This window comes from Heloderma suspectum, chromosome 7 (assembly GCF_057233095.1).
Source record: "Heloderma suspectum isolate Gila_16-S chromosome 7, 16-S_ref, whole genome shotgun sequence".
NCBI classification, from domain to species: domain Eukaryota; kingdom Metazoa; phylum Chordata; class Lepidosauria; order Squamata; family Helodermatidae; genus Heloderma; species Heloderma suspectum.
In genome coordinates, this window is record NC_139464.1 from 6433013 (window position 1) to 6456642 (window position 23630).

At 47.4% G+C, this 23630-nt stretch overlaps 1 protein-coding gene across 4 annotated transcripts in view; it reads right to left on the bottom strand.

Annotated features, from left to right (window-relative positions):
- The window catches only part of LRGUK (leucine rich repeats and guanylate kinase domain containing), a 91369-nt gene extending 70766 nt beyond the window's left edge, over positions 1–20603 (bottom strand). For 2 of the 4 annotated variants that reach the window (XM_084809040.1, XM_084809038.1), the window contains exons 1-6: positions 20235–20603; positions 15030–15137; positions 9888–9969; positions 7969–8069; positions 7327–7416; positions 3109–3190 (exon numbers count right to left, since the gene is read on the bottom strand). In XM_084809040.1, coding sequence (XP_084665166.1) covers positions 3109–3190; positions 7327–7416; positions 7969–8069; positions 9888–9969; positions 15030–15137; positions 20235–20483 — 712 coding nt within the window. In that variant the 5' untranslated portion in view covers positions 20484–20603. The remainder of the gene's footprint in view (positions 1–3108; positions 3191–7326; positions 7417–7968; positions 8070–9887; positions 9970–15029; positions 15138–20234) is intronic. The other 2 variants (XM_084809039.1, XM_084809041.1) reach the window with 2 other exon arrangements.
- Between the last annotated feature and the right edge of the window lie 3027 nt (positions 20604–23630).

The window sequence follows — 23630 nt, forward strand, 5'->3', positions numbered from 1 at the left end:
GCAACTTTATTTTGGTGATATGAAAGGGCAGCAAATTTGTTATTTCATTTATTATATTTTTACTGTCAGGGAGAGGAAGAGGCAATTGTGGAATTTTCTGCCTCAGGTGCCAAAACAACTCGACTGCCCTTGGATATTCTGCACCTTGACTCTGGGGGAAGGGGTGCCATTTGCTGTTCCACCTCCGGCAGCAAAACGTGATGAACGCTGCATCTGAGATCATGAAGGAGAGGGTGAACTCCCTTCACAAGCCTCCTTGTTGCGGGCACAGAACCCTCTATTGCCCTTGCTGCTCTGGCACTGGTGCTCCATGGGTGGTAGCAGCAAAAAAGGGGGGCATGCCAGGGGTAGATTGGGGGAGGCTTTGGATCCACAGGATCTAAAGCCCTTTTGTTCCCCCATTACTCCCCCAGAATGGGGTAGGTGTGTGGAAGGACATAAGAAGAACCCTGCTCGATCAGACCAAGGGTCCACCTAGTCCAACGTTCTGTTCACACAGTGGCCAACCAGCTGCCCATGGGAAACCCATAATAGAACACGAGTGCAATAGCACAATAGGGGGAAAAGTACACTACCCATGGAACTGCCATGCTTATTTTCCTCTAGCCACCCCTCCAGCTTCTGCCCTGCCAACTTCCACCCCGCCAGTGTAAGCCTGGCAGGGCTTTCGATTCTCCCTCTCCCATCCTTGTTGGAATGCTCTGCCCAGCAGATATATTCCAGTGTATCCACAGAATATTGGTGGTGTAAATGTCAAAACTCAAATATGCTACATATAAGTGGAACTGCCCAGTTATAGAGAAGCTTTGGTTATAAATACTGAGGAAAATGAAAGAGATAACAAGAACAGATATTCCATTAGAACCTATAAGAAACTTTTTGGAGTATTTGGAAGGAACAGGATCAGACTCAAACAATGAATAAACTATTATCTGTTAATGACAGAGAAAACATTGTTAGCTCAAGGTCTGAGGTGGGGAGAGAAGTACCAAAAGTTATCAATTGGGAAATTAACTGTTGGGCCCTATTTAAATGTGTGAATTTAACCTACTGGATGAAGAATAGGGAAGAAAGACATACTTAAATAATTTTTAATTGCTTAATTGATTTTTTAAAAATTAAAGATCTTTCTTTAGGAGTGATGAGTTGGATTAAACTAATGAATAATTAAAGAATTGGAAGGACGATAAAGTAATAAAAATAGGAAGACTAGCCAGATGTGGAATAATTGTTAAGAAGTTTGAGAGGATAAGATCACTGTAGTCATTTTATTGGGAGATAGGTATATATGATATGAGAATTGCTGATAAGGAAGGGATGTGGGGACGTTTGGTAAAACTTAAAAATCCAACAAAAGGGGTTTTCTCTGATCATTCAAATGCGCAGTAGAAAAGTTAAACTCAAACCTTCCACAATCAACGCATTCATGATGAGTTAAAAGCTCTTTTAATTGTTCTTACCATTCATAAATATTTTGATTGTATGAGAACAGTGTATTAACAACCAAAACGTTTACCAATTGATTGACAAGGTTTTGTAGGAGACTGTGTATATCTTCACCAAGTTACCAATTTACCAAAACTTTTAAATATTTATATATTACTGATAACATGGGAAATTTTAAAAAAATCAGGAAAGCAAGAGTTAAAGCAGACACTGCTTGTATCCAGGTGGTGCAGAGAGACTGGCTGGCTTGTTTATCTGTTTCATCCGAGACTCTTGGGAGAATGACTCAGGGCCACCGTCCCTCTGGAAGATGTGCATTTCCTTGACAGGCATGGATCACAGACCCTTAACACTCCTCATCTTGAAATTAGAAGCACTCATGTTTTACATGTTAATATGAGTTTCCTCTACAGTTCACCCCCCTCTTTTTTTGGCTACATGCCCTAAAACCCATTTCCCATCTGTCCATCATCACAATGTCCAAGAGCAACTATGTGAAAAGCAATTTGCAGCAGATTGGAATAGACACTGACCTGGTTTGCACATAATGACAACCCAGTGGTTTAAAAAACGATGGATTGTTGTGCACGAGCAGGAGAGAGCAGGCACACTGCCACTCTCTTTCACTCATGCACGACAACCCACCAGCTTTTAAACCGATGAGTTGGCCATATGTGTGAACAGGGCCAATGAGTTTGAAACCCCCAACTCAAGACTCCCTATTTGGAAGAATTGCCACCAAGGCAGGGAAATCTCTCTGAAAGTAGAAGCTGCCTTATACTGAATCAGACCATTGGTCCATCCAGCCCAGTACTGTAGACACTGACCGGGCTCAGACAATCAGTGGGGGAAACAACGCAGCGCTGGTTATTTCCCCCGCCCTTATGCATGCCAGCTGCGTGACTGGGATTACCCTAATTACCTGTGCCGCACCACAGGGTGCCGTGTTGTCTGAACCCAGAGCATGGCACAGCCATGGTGACTTTTCACCCACGCTACAACCCATGGCTTGAAGTAGGGGTTGTAGGGTGGGTGAAAAGTCACCATGGCTGCACCAACAACCAACGCAGCACTGTTTTCCCCACTGATCATCTGAACAACCCCACTGACTGACAGCGGCTCTCCAGGATTCTTTCCTATGCCTGCCCAGAGAAGCCAGGGATCGAAACTAAGACTTTCTGCATGCAAAGATTGTGCTCTACCACTGAGCTATGTCACCTCCCTTTCTGCATATACAACTTTCTTCTGTTGGGACACAGCAATATCTCCCAAGGGAACCTCTCGCTGTGATCAACCCCACCATCCAGGTAATTCAAAGAAGATACAGATCAACTCATCACCATCCTCTTGTACTGAAAATGTACAATAAGGATGGTACAATCTCAATTGCCTTTTGAAACTGCTGATCAAAGCTGGATTTTAAAAGACTTAAACCAGACATGGACATTTAGCATGGCAATCCACATTTTTTATATATATATTTTAAAACACACTTAGAAATCACACTCCAACCCTCTGGCTAGGATTAGAGGTTAGAATCAATATTAAATTGATTTCAGGGCCAAACTAGCTTATGGAACACAGATCCAATATTTGTTTAAGGGACTTCTATGTTATTCTCCTTCTCTCTAGAAGCTCCATTCTCCAAAAAAAAAAGGATACTGTCCAGTATGAGTTTTGTAAGTGACTGGTAGGCAGAAAGATCTCGCATTTCTGGAATCTTGTTGTATGAAAAATTCACTACCTGGAAAGGGGTGGGATGGAAGAATACACCAAGTTGCCATAGACTTTCTTCCATTCTTCTCCCCTGCTGCACCTTTTAACTTGAGTGCAAAGTTGAAGCATGAGCATCATTCGTACGTAAGTTTAGAAAGAACATATGTATTTTGTAAAACAGAACTCACACAATGAAAACGTTCTAAACATAATTTGTGTTCCACTTGCAAACATCTGTTCTGAACCAGGGACACCAACGTACCAATGAACACAGTGTCCAATACAAGGAGGGGCTGCTCGATTCACCTCAGTCTCATGGCATGTTCTGAAAGCCCCAGAAACATAACTTGGAGGGAAGAAGCAGTGGCAAGGAGATGGAGCATCCTTCCTTGCCATTCAGGGCCATTTCAGATAATTACTTTTAAGATCCTAGGCAATATTCCCGCTAGCACAACAGGAAGCAAGTGGATCCTGAAGCACCTGGGAAGAGTGGGAACGCTTGTTTCCGGAACAGGGCAGATCAGTGGAGCTCCATGAGAGGAGCTCCACTGACCTGTCCAGTTCCAGAAACAAGAGTTTCCACTCGTTTCCAGAGTTGCTTTCAGAAGCGCTAGTTCCTGTTGCACTGGCAGTGCAACGGAACCAGTGGAGGCAATAGCAGCCGTATAGGATACTGCTCCCTTGCGTTAGGAACACCGTTAGCTGGGCATCAATTTCATTTCTTTCTAACATCTCCATGCTCTTACCTCCCTAGACATATCTTCTCTACTTTCTCTATGCATCCCTCCTTGGATCATTCTCTACAGATGCCAGTCTTCCTGTTCACCTTAAGGCCACCTTCTCTCTCCCCTGCTCATGTCATTTCCTATGCAGCCTGATCACTGGGGTGCCCTTCCACCTGATTTTCTTCCTGTTTTGTATATTCACACACCTCCTTAAAATGTATTTGTTCACCTTGGATTATCCTGCCTGACCCTTCTCCCCTTTCATTCGCCTTCCTTCCCTAATGCATCTTTATCCTTGAATTGCAAGTTGTGCTTCTGGGTTATGACATTTTTGTACATCACTTAAGGGTGTAATTCTTTGATGAGCTTCTGCTGGGCTTTGAAAACCTGGCTGTTCAGGCAGACATTTGGAGTTGGTTAGGGTTGTTGTTTTTAGAGCAATGTTGTTTTGTTTAGTGAATTATGTTGTATTTTGTGTTGTTATTTGTATTGTACACCGCCTAAAGAGTAGCTTTAATTCTTTAGAATTAAAGAATTCTAAAAGAATCATGGCCCCTCCAGGACATTCCTGACTTGTGTGGCGGATAACTTCCTCCTACAGAAAGTAGAGGAAGGAACTAGAGGATCGGCTATCCTTGACTTGATCCTAACCAACAGAGCTGATTTAGTGGGTAAAGTAGCAGTTACAGGAACTCTGGGGGAAAGCGACCATGTTATACTTGAGTTCTTGGTTCTAAGGGAAGCAAAAGCTGAGTGTAGCCAAACGCGTACCCTGGATTTTAGGAAAGCTGATTTTAATAAACTCAGAACAATGATCAGTAAGGTCCCATGGCAAGCGACGCTAACGAGAAAAGGAGTCCAAGATGGGTGGGAGCTTTAAAAAAAGGAAATTCTCAAGGCACAATCACAAACAATTCCAAGAAGAAGAAAAGGTGGAAGACAACAGAAGAAGCCAATGTGGCTTCACAAAAAGCTTAGGGATGACCTGAAAACAAAAAAGGACACATATAGGAAGTGGAAAGAAGGCCAAGTAACAAAGGAAGAGTACAGGCAGGTAGCCCAGAATTGCAGGGATGGCGTCAGGAAGGCTAAAGCTGAGAACGAGCTGAGGTTAGCGAGGGATGCTAAAAACAACAAAAAGCCTTTCTTCAGCTATGTGCATAGTAAAAGGCAGAGGAAAGAAATGGTTGTTCAGCTATTAAATAAGGATGGCAAAACGATAACAGATGACAAAGACAAGGCAGAGGTGCTCAATTCCTACTTTGGCTCAGTCTTCTCCCAAAAGAGGGTCTATGACCCTCCTGGCAAAGGCGAAGTGTAGGCCGAAGGGGCAGGATTGCAGCTTGAGATTGATAGGCATATGGTCGAGGAACACCTAATGACTTTGAATGAGTTCACATCTCCAGGGCCAGATGAACTGCACCCTAGAGTAATAAAGGAACTGGCAGAAGAACTTTCAGAACCACTGTCTATTCTCTTTGAGAAATCATGGAGGATGGGAGAAGTGCCAGATGACTGGAGGAGGGCTAATGTTGTCCCTATCTTCAAAAAGGGCAAAAAGGAGGAACCTGGGAACTACAGACCAATCAGTCTGACATCAATCCCAGGGAAAATTCTGGAGCAGATGATAAAGCAATCCATCTGCAAGCACCTTGAAAACAATGCCGTTTTTACTCGAAGACATAATGGATTTGTCAAAAACAAGTCCTGCCAGACAAATCTGATCTCATTTTTTGATCAAGTAACCTCCCTTGTAGACCGTGGGAATGCTGTAGACATCATATACCTCGACTTCAGCAAAGCTTTCGACAAAGTGCCCCATGATATCCTGATGAGCAAACTAGCTCAAAGTGGGCTAGATAAAACAATGTTCCGGTGGATCCACAGTTGGCTACAGAATCGGACTCAAAGAGTGCTTATCAATGGGACCTTCTCAAACTGGGGAGAGGTAACGAGTGGGGTACCGCAGGGCTCAGTCCTGGGCCCAGTGCTCTTCAGCATTTGTATTAATGACTTGGAGGAGGAAGGGCAGGGAATGCTGATCAAATTTGCAGATTACATGAAATTGGGCAGGATAGCTAATACTCTGGAAGACATAAAAAAAATTCAAAGTGATCTGGATAGACTGGAGCGCTGGGCAGAAAACAACAGAATGACATTTCATAGGGATAAATGCCAAGTTCTGCACCTAGGAAAAAGAAACCAAATGCACAGTTACAAGATGGGGGATACGTGGCTCAACAACACTACAAGCGAGAAAGATCTTGGAATTGTTGTCGACCACAAGCTCAATATGAGCCAACAATGTGATGTGGCTGCAAAAAAGGCCAATGCTCTTTTGGGCTGCATTAATAGAAGCATAGCTTCCACCGGGAAGTACTAGTTCCCCTCTCCTCAGCACTGGTTAGGCGTCATCTGGAGTACTGTGTCCAGTTCTGGGCACCACACTGTAAGAAGGATGCAGACAAGCTGGGGAGGGTTCAGAAGAGGGCAACAAAGATGATCAGGGGACTGGAAACAAAGCCCTATGAAGAGAGACTGAAAGAAATGGGCATGTTTAGCCTTGAGAAGAGAAGACTGAGGGGAGATAAGATAGCACTCTTCAAGTACTTGAAAGGTTGTCACAGAGAGGAAGGCCAGGATCTCTACTTGATCATCCCAGAGTGCAGGACACGGAAGAATGGGCTGAAGTGACAGGAAGCCAGATTCTGGCTGAACATCAGGAGAAACTTCCTGACTGTTAGAGCAATACGACAATGGAGCCAATTACCTAGGGAGGTGGTGGGCTCTCCCACACTGGAGGCATTCAAGACAAGGCTGGACAGCCATCTGTCAGGGATGCTCTGACTTGGATCCCTGCATTGAGCAGGGGGTTTGACTCGATGGTCTTGTAGGCCCCTTCCAACCCTACTATTCTATGATTCTAGCTGGGTAGCCAGCGAGATGGGCAGCTAATAAATCTAATAAATAAAATAAATAATGTATGTTTAGACAGAAAGAAGTCCTACAGGCCCCAGCATGCCCCAGCCAGCTATGGACTCCCGTGCTGGCTAAGGAATGCTGGGAGTTGTAGGACTTCTTTCTGTCTAAACATGCATAGGACTGCATCCTTAGGCACTTTAATAAATAATTTCTCAATACAGGTCTCAAATTACAAGGTTTTTCCCCCACCAGATTTTTCTTTCACTTTCTTAAAAGCTAACCCATTGAATGCACACAGACACAAAACATGAGCTGAAGACTTTATTATTAAGTCATGTACTGGCCAAAAAACTAACATTTTGGTTGGTAAAGTCCCTAGCAACTCAGTATCAACAGCAAAGTGCCCCCAACTTCCCCAACCATTTTATCATGATCTTTTAGGCTGAGAGTGCCCTCTTAAAAATACCATCTGAACATTGCTAGGACATCAAGTGCAAGCTTGTACACTGAGTCTCACCCAAAATTCTGGGACTCCCTTTCTCTGGATGTTCACCAAAGTGCAAGCCTGAGAATCTTTGGGAAGTGCCATAAGGCTCATTTGCTTGACCTGATTGGGGAAACAGGACATCAGGGGAAAACAGAACGGGTGGGGAAGCCATGAAGGCAGGGCGGGGGGGGGGTAGGTGGAAGGTGGAAAAGCAAGCAATCAACAGCAAGAAACAATCGCTCTCAGCAAAGTCTACAGATGAGAGTTTATTCATGACACATTTGGAGCAGTATCCACTGTTAAAGTAGACCTGCTGAAATGAATGAGACTTAAGCTAGACTAACACTGGATACTACTCCCTGAATCTAAGAAAAAGCTTATCAAGTTTAAAAATTCAGTTGTTAAATCTCACCCAAAACTAGGTGACATGAGATGAGGAAAAGCCTTATGTACAACCCAGAGACAGAAAGACTTGTTGGTGAAGCAAAGGAGTTCTGAGAAATAGGAAGGCTCAACTTGATACTTTTTAAAAATCTGACACCTCTCTCTCTCTCTCCTGTCCTTACTTGCCATTTATATTTCTTGAGTGACGTAGAGTTTATTTGGCTAGCTAGCTGTATTTAGCTGTCCTGAATTGAAATACAGCCCACAAAGTTGTATTTTGTTTCTTACTTGGAGATTCTTAGGTGGTATGAAGTCAAAGTATGTGGTTAGCTCATTATGGGAAACATCCAGTTCCAACAAGTAAGGCATGTAACTGACACAGGAGACATCTGGAAACAAGAAATAAGAACATGGGGGGTGGGGGTGGGGGGAGAAAATGAAGAATAAAGCAAAATATATGAACCCCAATGCCAGTATTGGCCTTAATTTGAATGGTGCAACTGCATGGACTTGCTGGGCTAAATAAATAACCACCCTGTGATCAGAAAAGCTCAGTTGTATGGAGCAGATTGGCATGATTTATCTTCTGTTGCATAATTTATCTTGCAATTTTCACTATTTTAAATATGCCTGCTCCTAACGATGAGGTGAGGGAAATAGGTATGGAGGGGACTAAAGCACTGCCCACTGGAAATCTTACTCAGCAATTCCTCTGGCTCCTGAAATTTCACCAAGTGATGTCCACATATGTGTAAACATGTACTGGTAACAATAAGGGCTAGAAACTTACTTTTTAACCAAATAAACTAAGACTTTTAGGAAGATGAACTCTGGAACTAATTCCACAGTGAGTTTTCTTGCACTTTCAGGGAGCCATAACATATTCATAGACCTGTGTATAGGCCACCCTCTCTTAAAATACTCATGGCAATTTCCTTCTTCCATTAATTACAAGACCTTACGAGGTCCAGGGACCACTATTACTTTCATTCCCCAAAGTGCTACAGTGTTATCATTCCCATTTTACAGACAGGAAAACTGAAGCTGAGAGGTCACTTCAATACAAATCTCACAGATAGGTAACTAAATACAACATTTGTCTAAGGACTTGTGTAGTGGTGATTGTGTGCCCGCGCACGTGTGTCAGCTCCCCTGCCCTGCCCCCAGGCCTTTTCAGATGAGGGCAAATTATTATACCACAAACTAGAAATGAACTTGCTAAATCGCAGCATATTCTACAGAACATAAAAACAGCCATGCTGGATCAGACCAAAGATCCATGTAATCCCGCATTCTGTTTGTACAGTGCCCAGTCAGCTGCCTGTGGGAACCCCACAAGTAGGACATGAGCGCAATAGCCCCCTCCTGCTCATGTTCCCAACAACTGGTGTATATAGGTATATCGCCCCGATCATGGAAGTATCATATGCCCATCAGGACTAGTAGCTATTGATAGCCTTGTCCTCCATGAATTTGTTCTCCCTTCCACCATTTGCATTACATTAAATATAACATGCAATGGTATGCGTCTATGGAAGACAGGGCCGCCAAGCCTTGAGCATCATTTTCTTGGTGGAAAAGTGGGGTACAAACAAAATAAATAAATGGGTCTTGATGGCTTTTTAGCAAATAAGGGACTGATATGTTCATAGTAAATAAATGATAATCCTTTAAGACCTAGAGGAAACATCACTTGCCAGCACTTGCCACCTGACCCGAGGCACAGCTCAGTGGAAGACCACAGGCCGGAGTTCCCAGGTTTAATTCCTGGCATCTTCTGCCAAACTATTTCTGACACCAGGTCTAGGAAAGAGATCTGCCTGCAACCTTGGAGAGGGGCTGCCCATCAGCACAGACAGGAGCAGGCTAGACAGACGGTTGGTCTGACTCAGTACAAGTCTCCTCCTAATGTCCAGTCTTAGCTCCAGCTTCAGAACTAGGATGGCTGCTTGCATTTTATTTCCAGTTAATAAACTGGACAACAATCTTTACGTTCTAGTCGCTGGGCATACTCCATTAGAGAATGCCATACGAGCTTGAGCGTGGCCATCCCATCATTCTCAAGGCAATCCAGTCCCTCTGCAGAGCCACGTAAGCAGAGTCAAGAACTGCTTTTGTAATAAGAGCGCTGTGTGTTCCACCACATTCTTCCTTTTACTTGAAGTGGTTTAATAGCCCAGAGGTTTAGAAAAGTGCTGGCCACGTACCATTAATTTTATTGTAGGAAAGATCTAGCTTCTCAAGATGAACATATCTGCAGAGAACTTGAATGTCACTTAAACTGCGATTCTGTGGGAAGAAAAAGGAAAAGAGAATTGAGAATGCGTAACCCTGTGCCTGCCTTCTCTCATGGACACACCAAGGCACAGTTCTACCAAACACACTGTGAGCTGCCTGGCACCTAAGCAATGAACTCTGAGCTTTTTAAGGGCAGAACGGGAGAGAGGTAGAAACAAACAAATGCACACATCTTTCAAATGACCAGAGTGCTAACCTAGACTGATCTGCAAATGCATGAGCTCTATCACATCGTCCATGCAATATTCATAATAAGTGCTCAGAAGGGCATTCAACACGTTCTTCAATATTACAACAGTCTTGCAAGGTTGTGGACGAGAGACAGTGATGAATTACCTAAGAATCATAGAATCATGGAATAGTGGGGTTGGAAGGGGCCTACAAGGCCATCGAGTCCAACCCCCTGCTCAATGTAGGAGTCCAAGTCAGAGCATCCCTGACAGGTAGCTGTCCAGACTCATCTTGAATGCCTCCAGCATGGGAGAGCCCACCACCTCCTTAGGTCATGGGTTCCATTGTTGTATTGCTCTAACAGTCAGGAAGTTTCTCCTGATGTTCAGCCAGAATCTGGCTTCCTGCAACTTGAGCCCATTCTTCCGTGTCCTGTATTCTGGAATGATTGAGAACAGATGCTGTCCTTCCTCTCTGTGACAACATTTCAAGTACTTGAAGAGCACAATCATATCTCCCCCCAGTCTTCTCTTCTCAAGGCTAAACATGCCCAGTTCTTTCAATCTCTCTTCATAGGGCTTTGTTTCCAGTCCCCTGATCATCTTTGTTGCCCTCCTCTGAACCCTCTCCAGTTTGTCTGCATCCTTCTTACAGTGTGGTGCCCAGAACTGGACACAGTACTCCAGATGAGGCCTAAGTATTGCTGAGGAGAGGGGAACTAGTATTTTCCTGGATTTGGAAGCTATTCTTCTATTAATGCAGCCCAAAAGAGCATTTGCCTCTTTTGCAGCCATATCACATTGTTGGCTCATCTTCAGCTTGTGATCTACAACAATTCCAAGATCCCTCTTGCTTGTAGTGTTGTTGAACCACGTATCCCCCATCTTGTGACTGTGCATTTGGTTTCTTTTTCTTAGGTGCAGAACTTGGCATTTATCCCTATGAAATGTCATTCTGTTGTGTTCTGCCCAGCGCTCCAGTCTATCCAGATCACTTTGAATTTTGTTCTGTCTTCCAGGGTATTAGCTATCCTGCCCAATTTTGTGTCATCTGCAAATTTGATCAGCATTCCCTGCCCCTCCTCCTCCAAGTCATTAATACAAATGCTGAAGAGCACTGGGCCCAGGACTGAGCCCTGCGGTACCCTGCTCATTACCTCTCCCCAGTTTGAGAAGATCCCATTGATCAGCACTCTTTGAGTCCAATTCTGTAGCCAACTGTGGATCCACCAAATTGTTGTTTCATCTAGCCCACTTTGAGCTACTTTGCTCATCAGAAGATCATGGGGCACATTGTCAAAAGCTTTGCTGAAGTCGAGGTATATTATGTCTACAGCATTCCCACAGTCCACAAGGGAGGTGACTTGATCAAAACATGAGATCAGATTCATCTGGCAGGATTTGTTCTTGACAAATCCATGTTGGCTTCGAGTCATCACTGCATTGTTTTCAAGGTGCTTGCAGATGGATTGCTTTATCATCTGCTCCACAATTTTCCCAAGGATGGATGTCAGACTGACTGGTCTGTAGTTCCCAGGTTCCTCCTTTTTTACCCTTTTTGAAGACAGGGGACAACATTAGCCCTCCTCCAGTCATCTGGCACTTCTCCCATCCTCCATGATTGCTCAAAGAGAATAGACAGTGGTTCTGAGAGTTCTTCTGCCAGTTCCTTTATTACTCTAGGGTGCAGCTCATCTGGCCCTGGAGATTTGAACTCATTCAAAGTAATTTGGTGTTCCTTGACCATATGCCTATCGATCTCAAGCTGCAATCCTACCCCTTCAGCCTGTTCTTTGCCTTTGCTGGGGGGTCACAGACCCTCTTTTGGGAGAAGACTGAGCCAAAGTAGGAATTGAGCACCTCTGCCTTTTCTTTGTCATCTGTTATCGTTTTGCCATCCTTATTTAATAGCTGAACAACCATTTCTTTCCTCTGTCTTTTACTTTGCACATAGCTGAAGAAAGACTTTTTGTTGTTTTTAGCATCCCTCACTAACCTCAGCTCGTTCTCAGCTTTAGCCTTCCTAATGCCATCCCTGCAATTCTGTGCTACCTGCCTGTACTCTTCCTTTGTTGCTTGGCCTTTCTTCCACTTCCTGAATGTGTTCTTTTTTGTTTTCAGATCATCTCTTAGCTTTTTGTGAAGCAGCACTGGCTTCTTTTGTTGTCTTCCACCTTTTCTTCTTGTTGGAATTGTTTGTGATTGTGCCTTGAGAATTTCCTTTTTTAAAAGCTCCCACCCATCTTGGACTCCTTTTCTCGTTAGAGTCGCTTGCCAATTGGACCTTACTGATCATTGTTCAGAGTTTAATAAAATCGGCTTTCCTAAAATCCATGGTACACTTTTGGCTACACTTGGCTTTTGCTTCCCTTAGAACCATGAACTCAAGTATAACATGGTCGCTTTCCCCCAGAGTTCCTGTAACTGCTACTTTATCCACTAAGTCATCTCTGTTGGTTAGGATCAAGTCAAGGATAGCCGATCCTCTAGTTCCTACCTCTACTTTCTTTAGGAGGAAGTTATCCGCCATACAAGTCAGGAATTTCCTGGAGGGGCCATGTTTTGCAGAATTTGTCTCTCAACAAATATCGGGGAAATTAAAGTTCCCCATTACTACTACATCATGCTTCCTTGAAACATTGGTTATTTGCTTTTCAAAAGTTTCATCCTCGTCCTCTCCTTGTTTGGGTGGCTGGTAGTAGACTCCGACCACAAGGTTCCTTTTATTCTTTGCTCCATTTATTTTAACCCAGATGCTCTTGATGGGGCTACCAAGCTCATCTTCCTGTATTTCTGTGCAGAGATAAGTATTTTAACATATAGTACAACCCCACCTCCCTTTCTGTTCCTCCTGTTCTTTTTGAACAAGTTATACCCTTCAATTGCTGTATTGTAGTCATGAGAGTCATCCCACCAAGTCTCAGTTATACCCATCAAGTCATAATTTCCCTCCTGTATTAAGAGTTCAAGTTCGTTCTGTTTGTTTCCCATACTCTGGGCATTAGTATATAGACATCGAAAACCATGTGCTTCATAGTCTGGCTTTCTTCCTACCTGTGTCTGAAGACTATGATTGGGCGCTATTTGAGCTGTTCTCTCTGTTGCAGTGCACGAGCCTTCGTCCATTGTTACCCCCAACTTTACATCTCCCTTCCCTATAGGATTCAGTTTAAAGCTCTCCTGATGAAGTTCTTCATGCTGTGGCCAAACGCATTCTTCCCAGCCCTTGCGAGGAGCAACCCGTCCCTTGCCAACAGTCCACCTTCCAGGAAGTATAGCCCGTGGTCCCAGAATCCAAATCTCTCTCGTCGGTACCACCATCGTAGCCGGTCATTCACCCGGAGTATTTTTCGTTCCCTTACTATCCCTCTTCTAACTACTGGAAGGATGGATGAGAAAGCTCTCTGGGCCCCAAAGTTCTTGGGTTTCCTTCCCAAAGCTTCAAAGTCTGATGTGATTTCTTTGTAGCTCTGCTTTGCGGTATCATTTGTTCCAACATGGATGAGAAGAAAGGTATACCTGTCAGTGGGCTTTATGAGTGCAGGCAACCCTTCAGTCACGTCCCTAATCCGTCCTCTCAGAAGACAGCATACCTGGTGAGTCCACGGGTCTTTGCGACATACTTGGGTTTCGATCCCACGCAGCAAGGAGTGTCCCACTACTACTCCTCTTCTCTTCTTGTAGCTGTAGGCCTTGGTTTCATCGCCTCTGCTTGGCTGACCTTCAGCCTCTTGCTTGCTCTCATGCAGGTTCCCCTGTAATTCTTCCTCTGCAGGCTGTCCTCCATTCTCATCCTCAAGTACCTGGAAACAGTTCCCTAGTTCCACTACCTCCACTGGTGCCGAGTGTCTTCTAGTTCTTCTGCTCCTGTCACCCTTTTCCAAGGAGTATCCTCTACTTCATTTTTCCTCACCTCAGCTTCTTCCTCTTCTGCCTCAGCTTGCTGTTGCTCTTCTAGCTTCTGTTCTTTGCTTTGCTGCTGTAGTTCCACTGTTCTGTCCAAGAACTCTTCGTGTTCTTTTATTCCCTGAAGGGTCAACACTCGCCGCTCCAGTCCTCTTACTTTTGCTTCCAGCAGCGTGATCAACTTGCACTAGTTGCACATGTAGGCCATGTTGTTCTCAGGCAAGAAAACAAACATGGCACATACCTTGCAGGTCACCACCACTGGAGAGTCTTGTCCTTCAATAGCCTCTTTCCCTTTTTGTGTCTAGCTTCCTGATTGTTCTAGAATAGCCTGTGCCTGCTCCTCTACTCACTGCAGGTTAAAAACAAGAGTCCCACTGGTATGGAAGTGAGTGTAACAAGAAAAATAAATTTCAAAAAAAATGTTAGGGGCCTCCCCCTTGACCTCCCCTGCCGAACTCCCCTGGCCAACTCCTGTTTGCTCCCCCTGTTCCCTCGCTCTCTGGGAGCTTGCTTGCTTCTGTAGTCCCTAGACCAGCTGGAGCAGCATCCTCTGCTCTGCTCAGCTGGGAGGTGGGAAACAAACTGAAGCTTCCTGACCACTCAGCTGCTGGGAGTACTCAGGCCACCCCCCCCCAATTAATTGAAGCTCTCAGGGGCACCTGGTGAGCTCACAGCCACTCAGCAGGAAATCGACAGCCCTCTGGGCTTCCTCCAGCCCACTTACCTCTTTGTCTCCTTTCTCTCTTCTGCCACTGCAGCTCCCATGACCAACTCCTGTTTGCTCCCCCTGTTTGCTCGCTCTGATCACTCGCTCTCTGGGAGCTTGCTTGCTTCTGTAGTCCCTAGACCAGCTGGAGCAGCTTCCTCTGCTCTGCTCAGCTGGGAGGTGGGAAACAGACCGGACCTCTTAGTGTATTCATGAATGGGGTGAGATATGGATGTTGGTGAATATGCTCTTTGACATTAACTCACCGAAAGTGACAGGTCAAGGTAGACATGTTCTGTGCCAGGGGCTGAACGCCCCAGTCTGTGCAGGGCTTCAGCAGTAGCATCTTCATCCAGCACACCATCAAATTCCTCCTGAGAGAGAGAGAGATTGAGAGAGAGAAAGAGAGAGAGAGAGAAAGGCACAGTTCAGTGGTACTAAAATAATCAAAGAAAAAGATGCATGCCTGTGCAGTGGGATTATGCTTGGCAAAGCAAACCCTCAGCTCTTCCCGGCAGGGGACCCAGCAGCCTCGCCCTTCTTTGCAATGACAGGCTGCGGCTAAGGGAGAAAGATGAGTCCATGCCAGGGGGAGTGGGGGCCAAAGCCCTTAATAGAGAGTGCTGACGTCAATAATATTTTATTTTACCCAGCCTAATTAAGCCATAATTAATAACGCAATTTTATTTTTTAATTACATTTCATACTGCCCAATAGCCAAAGCCCACTGGGAGGTTCACAAAACAATAGGATATCATAGGTATGTGATACGTGTTAGCTCTGTGAGGCTGCTGTGGGGTCCCCCATCCAGTCACTGATCAAGTCCACACCTGGTTTAACTTCAACAGCACTACAGCAGTGGCATTCCAAGACAGCTACTTGGCCACAAAGACACTACTTGCTCAATTAAATCTGGTTCAAGAAACCATCTGCTGCCTCTTCTTAAAGTCCTGCAGTGCGGCCTGATGATGTAAACCCCCCTGCCTCAAAAAAACCTCCACTAGCATTAGCAGGTCCTCACTTGGAGATAGTCCCTGACAGGGAAACAATATTGCAAGCCATGAAGTGTTCATTTAAAAGTGCAGTTAAACAGAGCATATGCAGAAGCTGCCCTATATCAAATAAGACCATTTGTCTACCTCGTTCAGTACCGTCTATGCTGCCAGCAGCTTCCCATGGCCCCAGACAGGAGTCTTTGCCGGCCCTACCTGGAGATATTGGGACTTGAACCCAGGAATTTCTGCGTGCAAAGCATGGGCTCAGCTGGAGCTGTAGCCCTTGCTGCTACACTACAATTTCCTTCCCAGTTAAAGGCATAACTCAGGCCTGTTAAAACTAAGAGCTCTTGCTCAGGACCGAGCAGAAGGTAGATGCATGTTTTCATTCATTCCTAGTATCACCTACATGTTTGAATTGCTCCTTCCTCCACAGCCCCACCTGACTGAATGTAGCTGCATTTTCCTCCCCTCATACTAGGAACATCACACACCTCCAGTATCAGAGGCAGCATGCCTTACACCAGTTGCTGGGGAACATGGGTGGGAGGGTGCTGTTGTGCTCATGTCCTGCTTGTGGGTTCCTGGTCAACAGCTGGTTGGCCACTGTGTGAACAGAATGCTGGACTAGATGGACCCTCAGTCTGATCCAGCAGGGCTCTTATGTTCTTATTCGCCTTCTCCCAATACACAGGCTAGAGCAGCTGTCCCCAACTTGGTGCCCCCTCCCCACCCCACAGCCTCTTTTCACTAACGCTTGTTTGTAATATTGGCCATGCTGGCTGGGATGATGGGGGCTGCAATCCAACACTTCCGGAGGGCAGCAGGTTGGGGAAAATTGGATTAGAGAGTTGCCCACCTTCCAGTCCACATGTGCGGTTCCCGGAGCACCACTGTGGCTTTAAACCTATGCACAATTACTTGGGAGAAAGCCCCACTGAACACAAGGGACTTACTTCTGAGCAAACATGGATCGGACGTGGCTGCACATCTTCCCAAAGAGCAGGGCCCCCTTTACATAGTTTGCTACTAAGACCCTCCTTCTTCCCACTTCTCCTGGCTGAGACCCACCCATCTACCCCCTGCCACCTAATTCTGCAAAAGGATAGCTCCACTCCCTCCCATTTGTCTCCATATTTCCCCCCCGCCGCCGCCCAACACCTCCTTCCCCTAATTATCCAGCACAAACTCCAGTAATTCAGAAAACAACAGAATAAAATTTCATAGGGAGAAATGCCAAGTTCTGCACATAGGAAAAAGAAACCTAATGCAGTTACAAGATGGGGGATACGCGGCTCAACAACACTACAAGCGAGAAGGATCTTGGAATTGTTGTAGATCACAAGCTGAAGATGAGCCAACAATGTGATATGGCTGCAAAAGAGGCAAATGCTCTTTTGGGCTGCATTAATAGAAGCATAGCTTCCAAATCCTGGGAAGCACTAGTTCCCCTCTACTCAGCACTGGTTAGGCCTCATCTGGAGTACTGTGTCCAGTTCTGGGCACCACACTTTAAGAAGGATGCAGACAAACTGGAGAGGGTTCAGAGGAAGGCAACAAAGATGATCAGGGGACTGGAAACAAAGCCCTATGAAGAGACTGAAAGAACCGGGCATGTTTAGCCTTGAGAAGAGAAGACTGAGGGGAGATAGGATAGCACTTGACAAGTACTTGAAAGGTTGCCACAGAGAAGAAGGACAGCATCTCTTCTCGATCATCCCAGAGTGCAGGACACAGACTAATGGGCTGAAGTGACAGGAAACCAGATTCCGGCTGAACATCAGGAGAAACTTCCTGACTGGTAGAGCAATATGGCAATGGAACCCATGACCTAAGGAGGTGGTGGGCTCTCCCACACTGGAGGCATTCAAGATGAGGCTGGACAGCCATCTGTCGGGGATGCTCTGACTTGGATTCCTGCATTGAGCAGGGGGTTGGACTCGATGGTCTTGTAGGCCCCTTCCAACCCTACTATTCTATGATTCCCGTAGAGGCGCCTCCACCAAAGAATTCCCGACTCTTCTCATCCTTGTCCAAGTAGTGTGGATCCGGCTGCCACCCTGAAAACAACCAACTTTTGGGGTCCTTCTCCGGAAGACACCCCCCCCCCCGGAAGTAAGGTGGGGGTCTTGGTGCTACCAAGAAGAGGTTCTTTTCTCTTGTGGCACCCAGGTTGTAGAATCATTATTCTGTGTATTCTTTCCACCTCTTCTTATTCTCATCTGCTTCTGTTAGGTCCCTGCCTTCTTTGTCCTTTATCAGGCCCGTCTTTGCACAAAACGTTCCCTTGAGATCTCCGATTTTCTTGAAAAGATCTCTAGTCTTTCCCATTCTATTGTTTTCCTCCATTTCTTTGCATTGTTCATTTAAGAAGGCCTTCTTGTCTCTCCTTGCTATTCTCTGGAACTCTGCATTCAGTTGGATATATCTTCCCCTTTCTCCCTTGCTTTTCGCTTCCCTTCTTTCCTCAGCTAATTGTAAAGCCTCATCAGACAGCCACTTGGCTTTCTTGCATTTCTTTTTCTTTGGGATGGATTGAGTTGCTGCCTCCTGAACAATGTTACAGACCTCCATCCATAGTTCCTCAGGCACTCTGTCTATCAGGTCTAATCCCTTAAATCTATTCCTCACCTCCACTGTATATGCATAAGGGATATGATTGAGGTCATACCTGAATGGTTTAGTGGGTTTCCCTATGTTCTTCAGTTTAAGCCGAAATTTTGCAAGAAGCAGCTCATGATCTGAGCCACAGTCAGCTCCAGCTCTTGTTTTTACTGACTGTATGGAGCTTCTCCATCTTTGGCTGCAAAGGACATAATCAATCTGATTTCGATATTGACCATCTGGTGATGTCCATGTGTAGAGTTGCCTCTTGTGCTGTTGGAAAAGCGTGTTTGCTATGATCAGCGTGTTCTCTTGGCAAAACTCTATTGGCCTTTGTCCTGCTTCATTTTGTACACCAAGGCCATGCTTGCCTGTTATCCCGGTGATTTCTTGACTTCCTACTTTAGCTTTCCAATCCCCTATGATGAAGAGGACATCTTTGTTTGGTGTTAGTTCTAGAAGGTGTTGTAGGTCTTCATAGAACCGATCAACCTCAGCTTCTTCGGCCTCAGTGGTTGGGGCACAGACTTGAATTACTGTGATGTTGAATGGTTTGCCTTGGATTTGTACTGAGATGATTCTATCGTTTTTGAGATTGTACCCCAGTACTGCTTTCCCCACCCTTTTGTTGACTATGAGTGCTACTCCATTTCTTCTAAGGGATTCTTGCCCACAGTAGTAGATATGATGGCCACCTGAATTAAATTCGCCCATGCTTGTCCATTTTAGTTCGCTGATTCCCAAGAGGTCGATGTTCAGTCTTGCCATCTCATGTTTGACCACCTCCAGCTTACCTTGATTCATTGATCTGACATTCCAGGTTCCTAAACAATATTGTTCTTTACAGCATCGGACGTTCTTTTCACTACCAGACACATCCACAGCTGAGTGTCCTTTCAGCTTTGGCCCAGCCGCTTCACTCTTTCTGGCACTACTTGGAAATTCCCTCTGCTCTTCCCCAGTAGTATATTGGACACCTTCCGACCTGAGGGGCTCATCTTCTGGCGTCATATCTTTTAGCCTTGTGATACGTTCCATGGGGTTTTCTTGGCAGGAATACTGGAGTAGGTTGCCATTTCCTTCTCCAGTGGACCACATTTTGTCAGAACTCTCTGCCATGACCTGTCCGTCTTGGGTGGCCCTGCACGGCATAGCTGATGGCTTCACTGAGTTACGCAAGCCCCTTCGCCACAACAAGGCAGTGATCCATGAAGGGGTTAAAATCTGTTACTGTATTTTAAACGTTTGCACTGCTGCTAGGTTTTACTTTGGTTTTCATCTTTACTTTGCACTGTTGTTTTAAACCTCTAAACTTCTGTATTATATTTTATCGTGTTGTATTCTATGGTTTCAGTGGGTATGAACTGACCCAGAGCGCTGCAGTGTATAGAAATGTAATACATAAAAAACAAAAATAAATCCCGTAATTCTCCCCGGGGGGGGGGGCTGTCCCAGGGGACCCTCACCCTCCCTGTAATTAACCAAACAGTGCGACCCCGCAAAAGCCGCAGCACTCCCGTAATGCTCCCTGTAGGGGCGCCTATCCCAAGAGAACCCTATCCCTTCCCGTAAGTATCCGAGTAGCGCGACCACCAACAAACACAGCATTCCCGTAATTCTCCCGGGGGGGGGCGCTGTCCCAGGGGACCCTCACCCTTCCTGTAATTAACAGTGCTACCCCGCAAAAGCCGCAGCGGTCCCGTAATGCTCCCTGTAGGGGCGCCTGTCCAAGGGAACCTTATCCCTTCCCGTAAGTATCCGAGTAGCGCGGCCCCTCAAAACCGAGAATCCCGCAGCCCCGCCCCCCCCGGGGCCGACCCTCGCCACAGGGACAGACGGGTGGGGCGGGGGGCCCAGCCGGCGCTGCCGCACCTCCATGGGCTCCGGCTCGGGCTCGGATTCGGTGGACTCCTCCTCGTCCTCCACGAACTCCTCCTCCTGGCTGAGCTGGTCGTCCGGGCCCTCCCCGTCGAGGTCCCGCGGGGGCCGCTCGTCGAAGCGGTTGAGGAGGAGGGAGAAGGTGACGGACGGCGAGGCCGCCCAGGAGCGCGGCACGCTCTCGTCGCCGCCATGGGCGCCCCAGACGCCGCTCTTGCCCGCGGGGCCGCCGCGGGGGCGCATGGCGGGCGGGCGGGGGGCGCGGCCTGCCCGCGGCCCCGAACAACCGCGCTCCCCGAGGGGCTCTCAAGGGGGAAGGGGCCGCTCGGGCGGCGCCATCTTGTTTCCAGGCCGTTGCGCGGCAACGAGGGAGCGCGCGGCGCAGGGCCTGCCGGGAAACGCCGTCGCCCCCTTCCGGCGGAAGGACGCCCGGGCGGCCCGCGCGGCCTCCTGGGAACTGTAGTTCGCCCCGTCGGGTTTCCCTTCCTTCCTCTGTTCAGCGCCCCTGCGTTCGCGCGGTGCTCGTTGGTCCGTGGGGCGGGAGCGTGCGGGGGGGGGCGGAGGCGCGCGGCGCCGCAAGTCAGGCGCGGGAGAGCCGCGCCGCGGGGCCCCCCAGGCGCGTCGGCCGCCACGGCGAGGGGCGCCGCCCCACCAGGCCTGCGCGCGCGGGAGCATCCGCGCCGGGGCCCCCGCGCCAGCCGGCGCGGTGCCGCGGCGAGAGCGCCGGCCCGGGGCCCGGGAGAGCCGGGGGGCTTCGGCCGGGCGCGCGCCCTCTGCCCAGCCCACCTCGCAGGGCTGTCGTCGTGAGGATGACGCGGGGAGGGGCGGGGGGTGAGCCGCCTCGGGTGCCTTGCGAGAGGGGAAAAGGCGGGGTGCAGGTGCAACAACAACGAATAAAATACATAAATAACAGTAAAAGCATCACTGGCAGACGGCTGCCCGGCGTCATCTTGAAGACCTCCGGTGTGGGAGAGGATGAAATGGAGAGGAGGAGAACGTGAGCCGCCTCGGGTTTCCGGAAGAGGGAACGCGGCAGGATACAAATCCCGTCCCTTCTGCGCATCGCAGGCTTCGTGTGGCCTCACTGACGCTGCCGCGTGGCAGGCCGCGCAGCTGCAACGTGTCCCTTCAAGCTCTGTTTGGCCCAGCGATCTGGGCACCTTACAGAAGTAAAATGCCTTGCTGAATTGCACCCAGTGGCGTGGGGAACGGCGGATCGCTGGCCACCATCACTGGCTCCTACAAGCCCTCCGGGAAGCCAAAAGGCTAATATTACAGCACTGGAAGGAGTGCCGGCCCCATCCCCATCCACACACCAGGGTGGACAGAGGACTGGGTGGCACTGTCTATTCTACCCAAAGCAACGGCTAATGGGCACCTATATAGGCATCTAGGGGACCACGATGGCTCAGCGGTTAAGACACTGAACTGCAGACTGGAAGGTCGGCAGGTCAGCAGTTCGAGACCCGAGTGCTGCGTGACGGAGTGAGCTCCCGTCTTCAGTCCGGTTGGCAGGTCAGCAGTTCGAGACCCGAGTGCCACGTGACGGAGTGAGCTCCCGTCTCCAGTCCCAGCTCCTGCCAACCCAGCAGTCCGAAAGCAAGAAACTGCAAGTAGATAAATAGGTGCCGCCTCAGCGGGAAAGATAGCAGCGTTCCGTGCACCTCGGTGTCCAGTCATGCAGGCCACACGACCACGGAAGCGTCTTCGGACAGCGCTCGCTCTTCGGCTTAGAAACGGGGATGAGCGCCGCACCCTAGAGTCGGACACGACTGGTCGGGGACACCTTTACCTTTTACCTTTTTATAAATGTAATAAATAAATAAATGTAATAAATAAATAAGTAGCTGTACTGCTTGAATCCGCTGAAGACAGAAAACTGGTGAGGAGGAGGACTTTGCCAGGCTGACAGAACAGCTCTCGGGGATGACTCAGCTCCCTTGCTTTGCTTCTGAATTAGAAAAGAAAAAAAGAAATTGCTGTGAAAAAGAAAAAACCGCCTGAGACCATGGATGCAGTCCAAACCAAACATTTCAAATTAAACATTATTGCTCACTTAGAAACCTGGCACAGGCTCTTAATTTCTCTGCTCGACGTTTGTGTTAAGCCCTCTTGTATATGCGATTCTTCAGTGAGTTTGTTTCAGCAGCTGAGAGCGGCTGAGAGCTCCCTCCGCAGGGCCCCGTGCCCCCTGTTCCGGGCTCCCAGGTCCCTTTGCCCGCTCCCATTTTGTGACAAGTTACACCCAAGGCTCGGAACATCGTTCCCCTTCTGCCAGCGGAGGCTGGTGGCTCTGACGTCCGTGGGGCAGTGAATCCACTCGGGGGTTCAGTCAGAACCAGTCAGAACTCTAAAGGAGCTCTCCAAGGTGCGGAAGCAACATCTGGAGGGCACCAGGTTGGGGGATGTCTGCTCCAGGGCATCAGAAAATCTTCCTATGCAAACTGAAAATGTTCCGATGCAAATTATCATATTGTACAGGACAATTTTCCAATGCAAAATTCTCTGGAAAACCCACATCACTACCGAGAAGTCCCACAGCCCGGCCTCGGAGGCTTCCGCCCTGTCTGATGGCTGCTTCCCAGCAAGTGACAGTCTGAGGTACTCTGCCAGTGGAGCTGGAGTTTGCACCTAGCTGGTAGCTACTGACAGCAGAGGCTGGTGGCTCTGATGTTGGTGGGGCAGTGCATCCATTCTGGGTTTCAATCAGAACCAGTCAGAACTCTAAAGGAGCTATTCAAGCACCTTGGAGAGCTCCTTTAGAGTTCTGACTGGTTCTGACTGAAACCTGGAGCAGATTTATCACCCCACTGACATTGGAGCCATCAGCCTCCACTGGCTACCAACAAACTCTTCCTTCTTAAACTGATCGAATCCCCCTTTAAAGCGATATGTTTGTAATTATAAACACTTTGTGTGACAGTGAGCTCTATAAACCAAAGGATGCATGGCCTTTAGAGGACTGCTTGAGTCAACTTTGCTTTTATATTTCAGCAGTCTGAAGAATCACGTTCTTCTTCGAATGGAGAACCAGGGTGGTGTAAGCGATTATTGTCGGACTAAGACCGGAAGGATTTGGGTTCAAATCCTCCATCAGCCATGCAAGTCTCTGAATGACCCTGAGCCATGTCCTTGCAGCCTAAGGTACCTCATAGGGCGTTGTGAGGATAAATGTGGAAGGCAGGAGGTGATAACCAAGTACCCTACCCTGAGCTAAGAACATGATGAGAATGTCACAGACAAAATCTTTGTGGCCAGAGCCATTCATGGAGGATAAATCAAACTCTATGTATTGTTCCTATATGTGAGTTGTGATGCTCATTTTTGTGCATGCTATATTCGGGTATTTTTTAGTCATCCCAACTGATTCACATTTTGGATCTGTGTAGG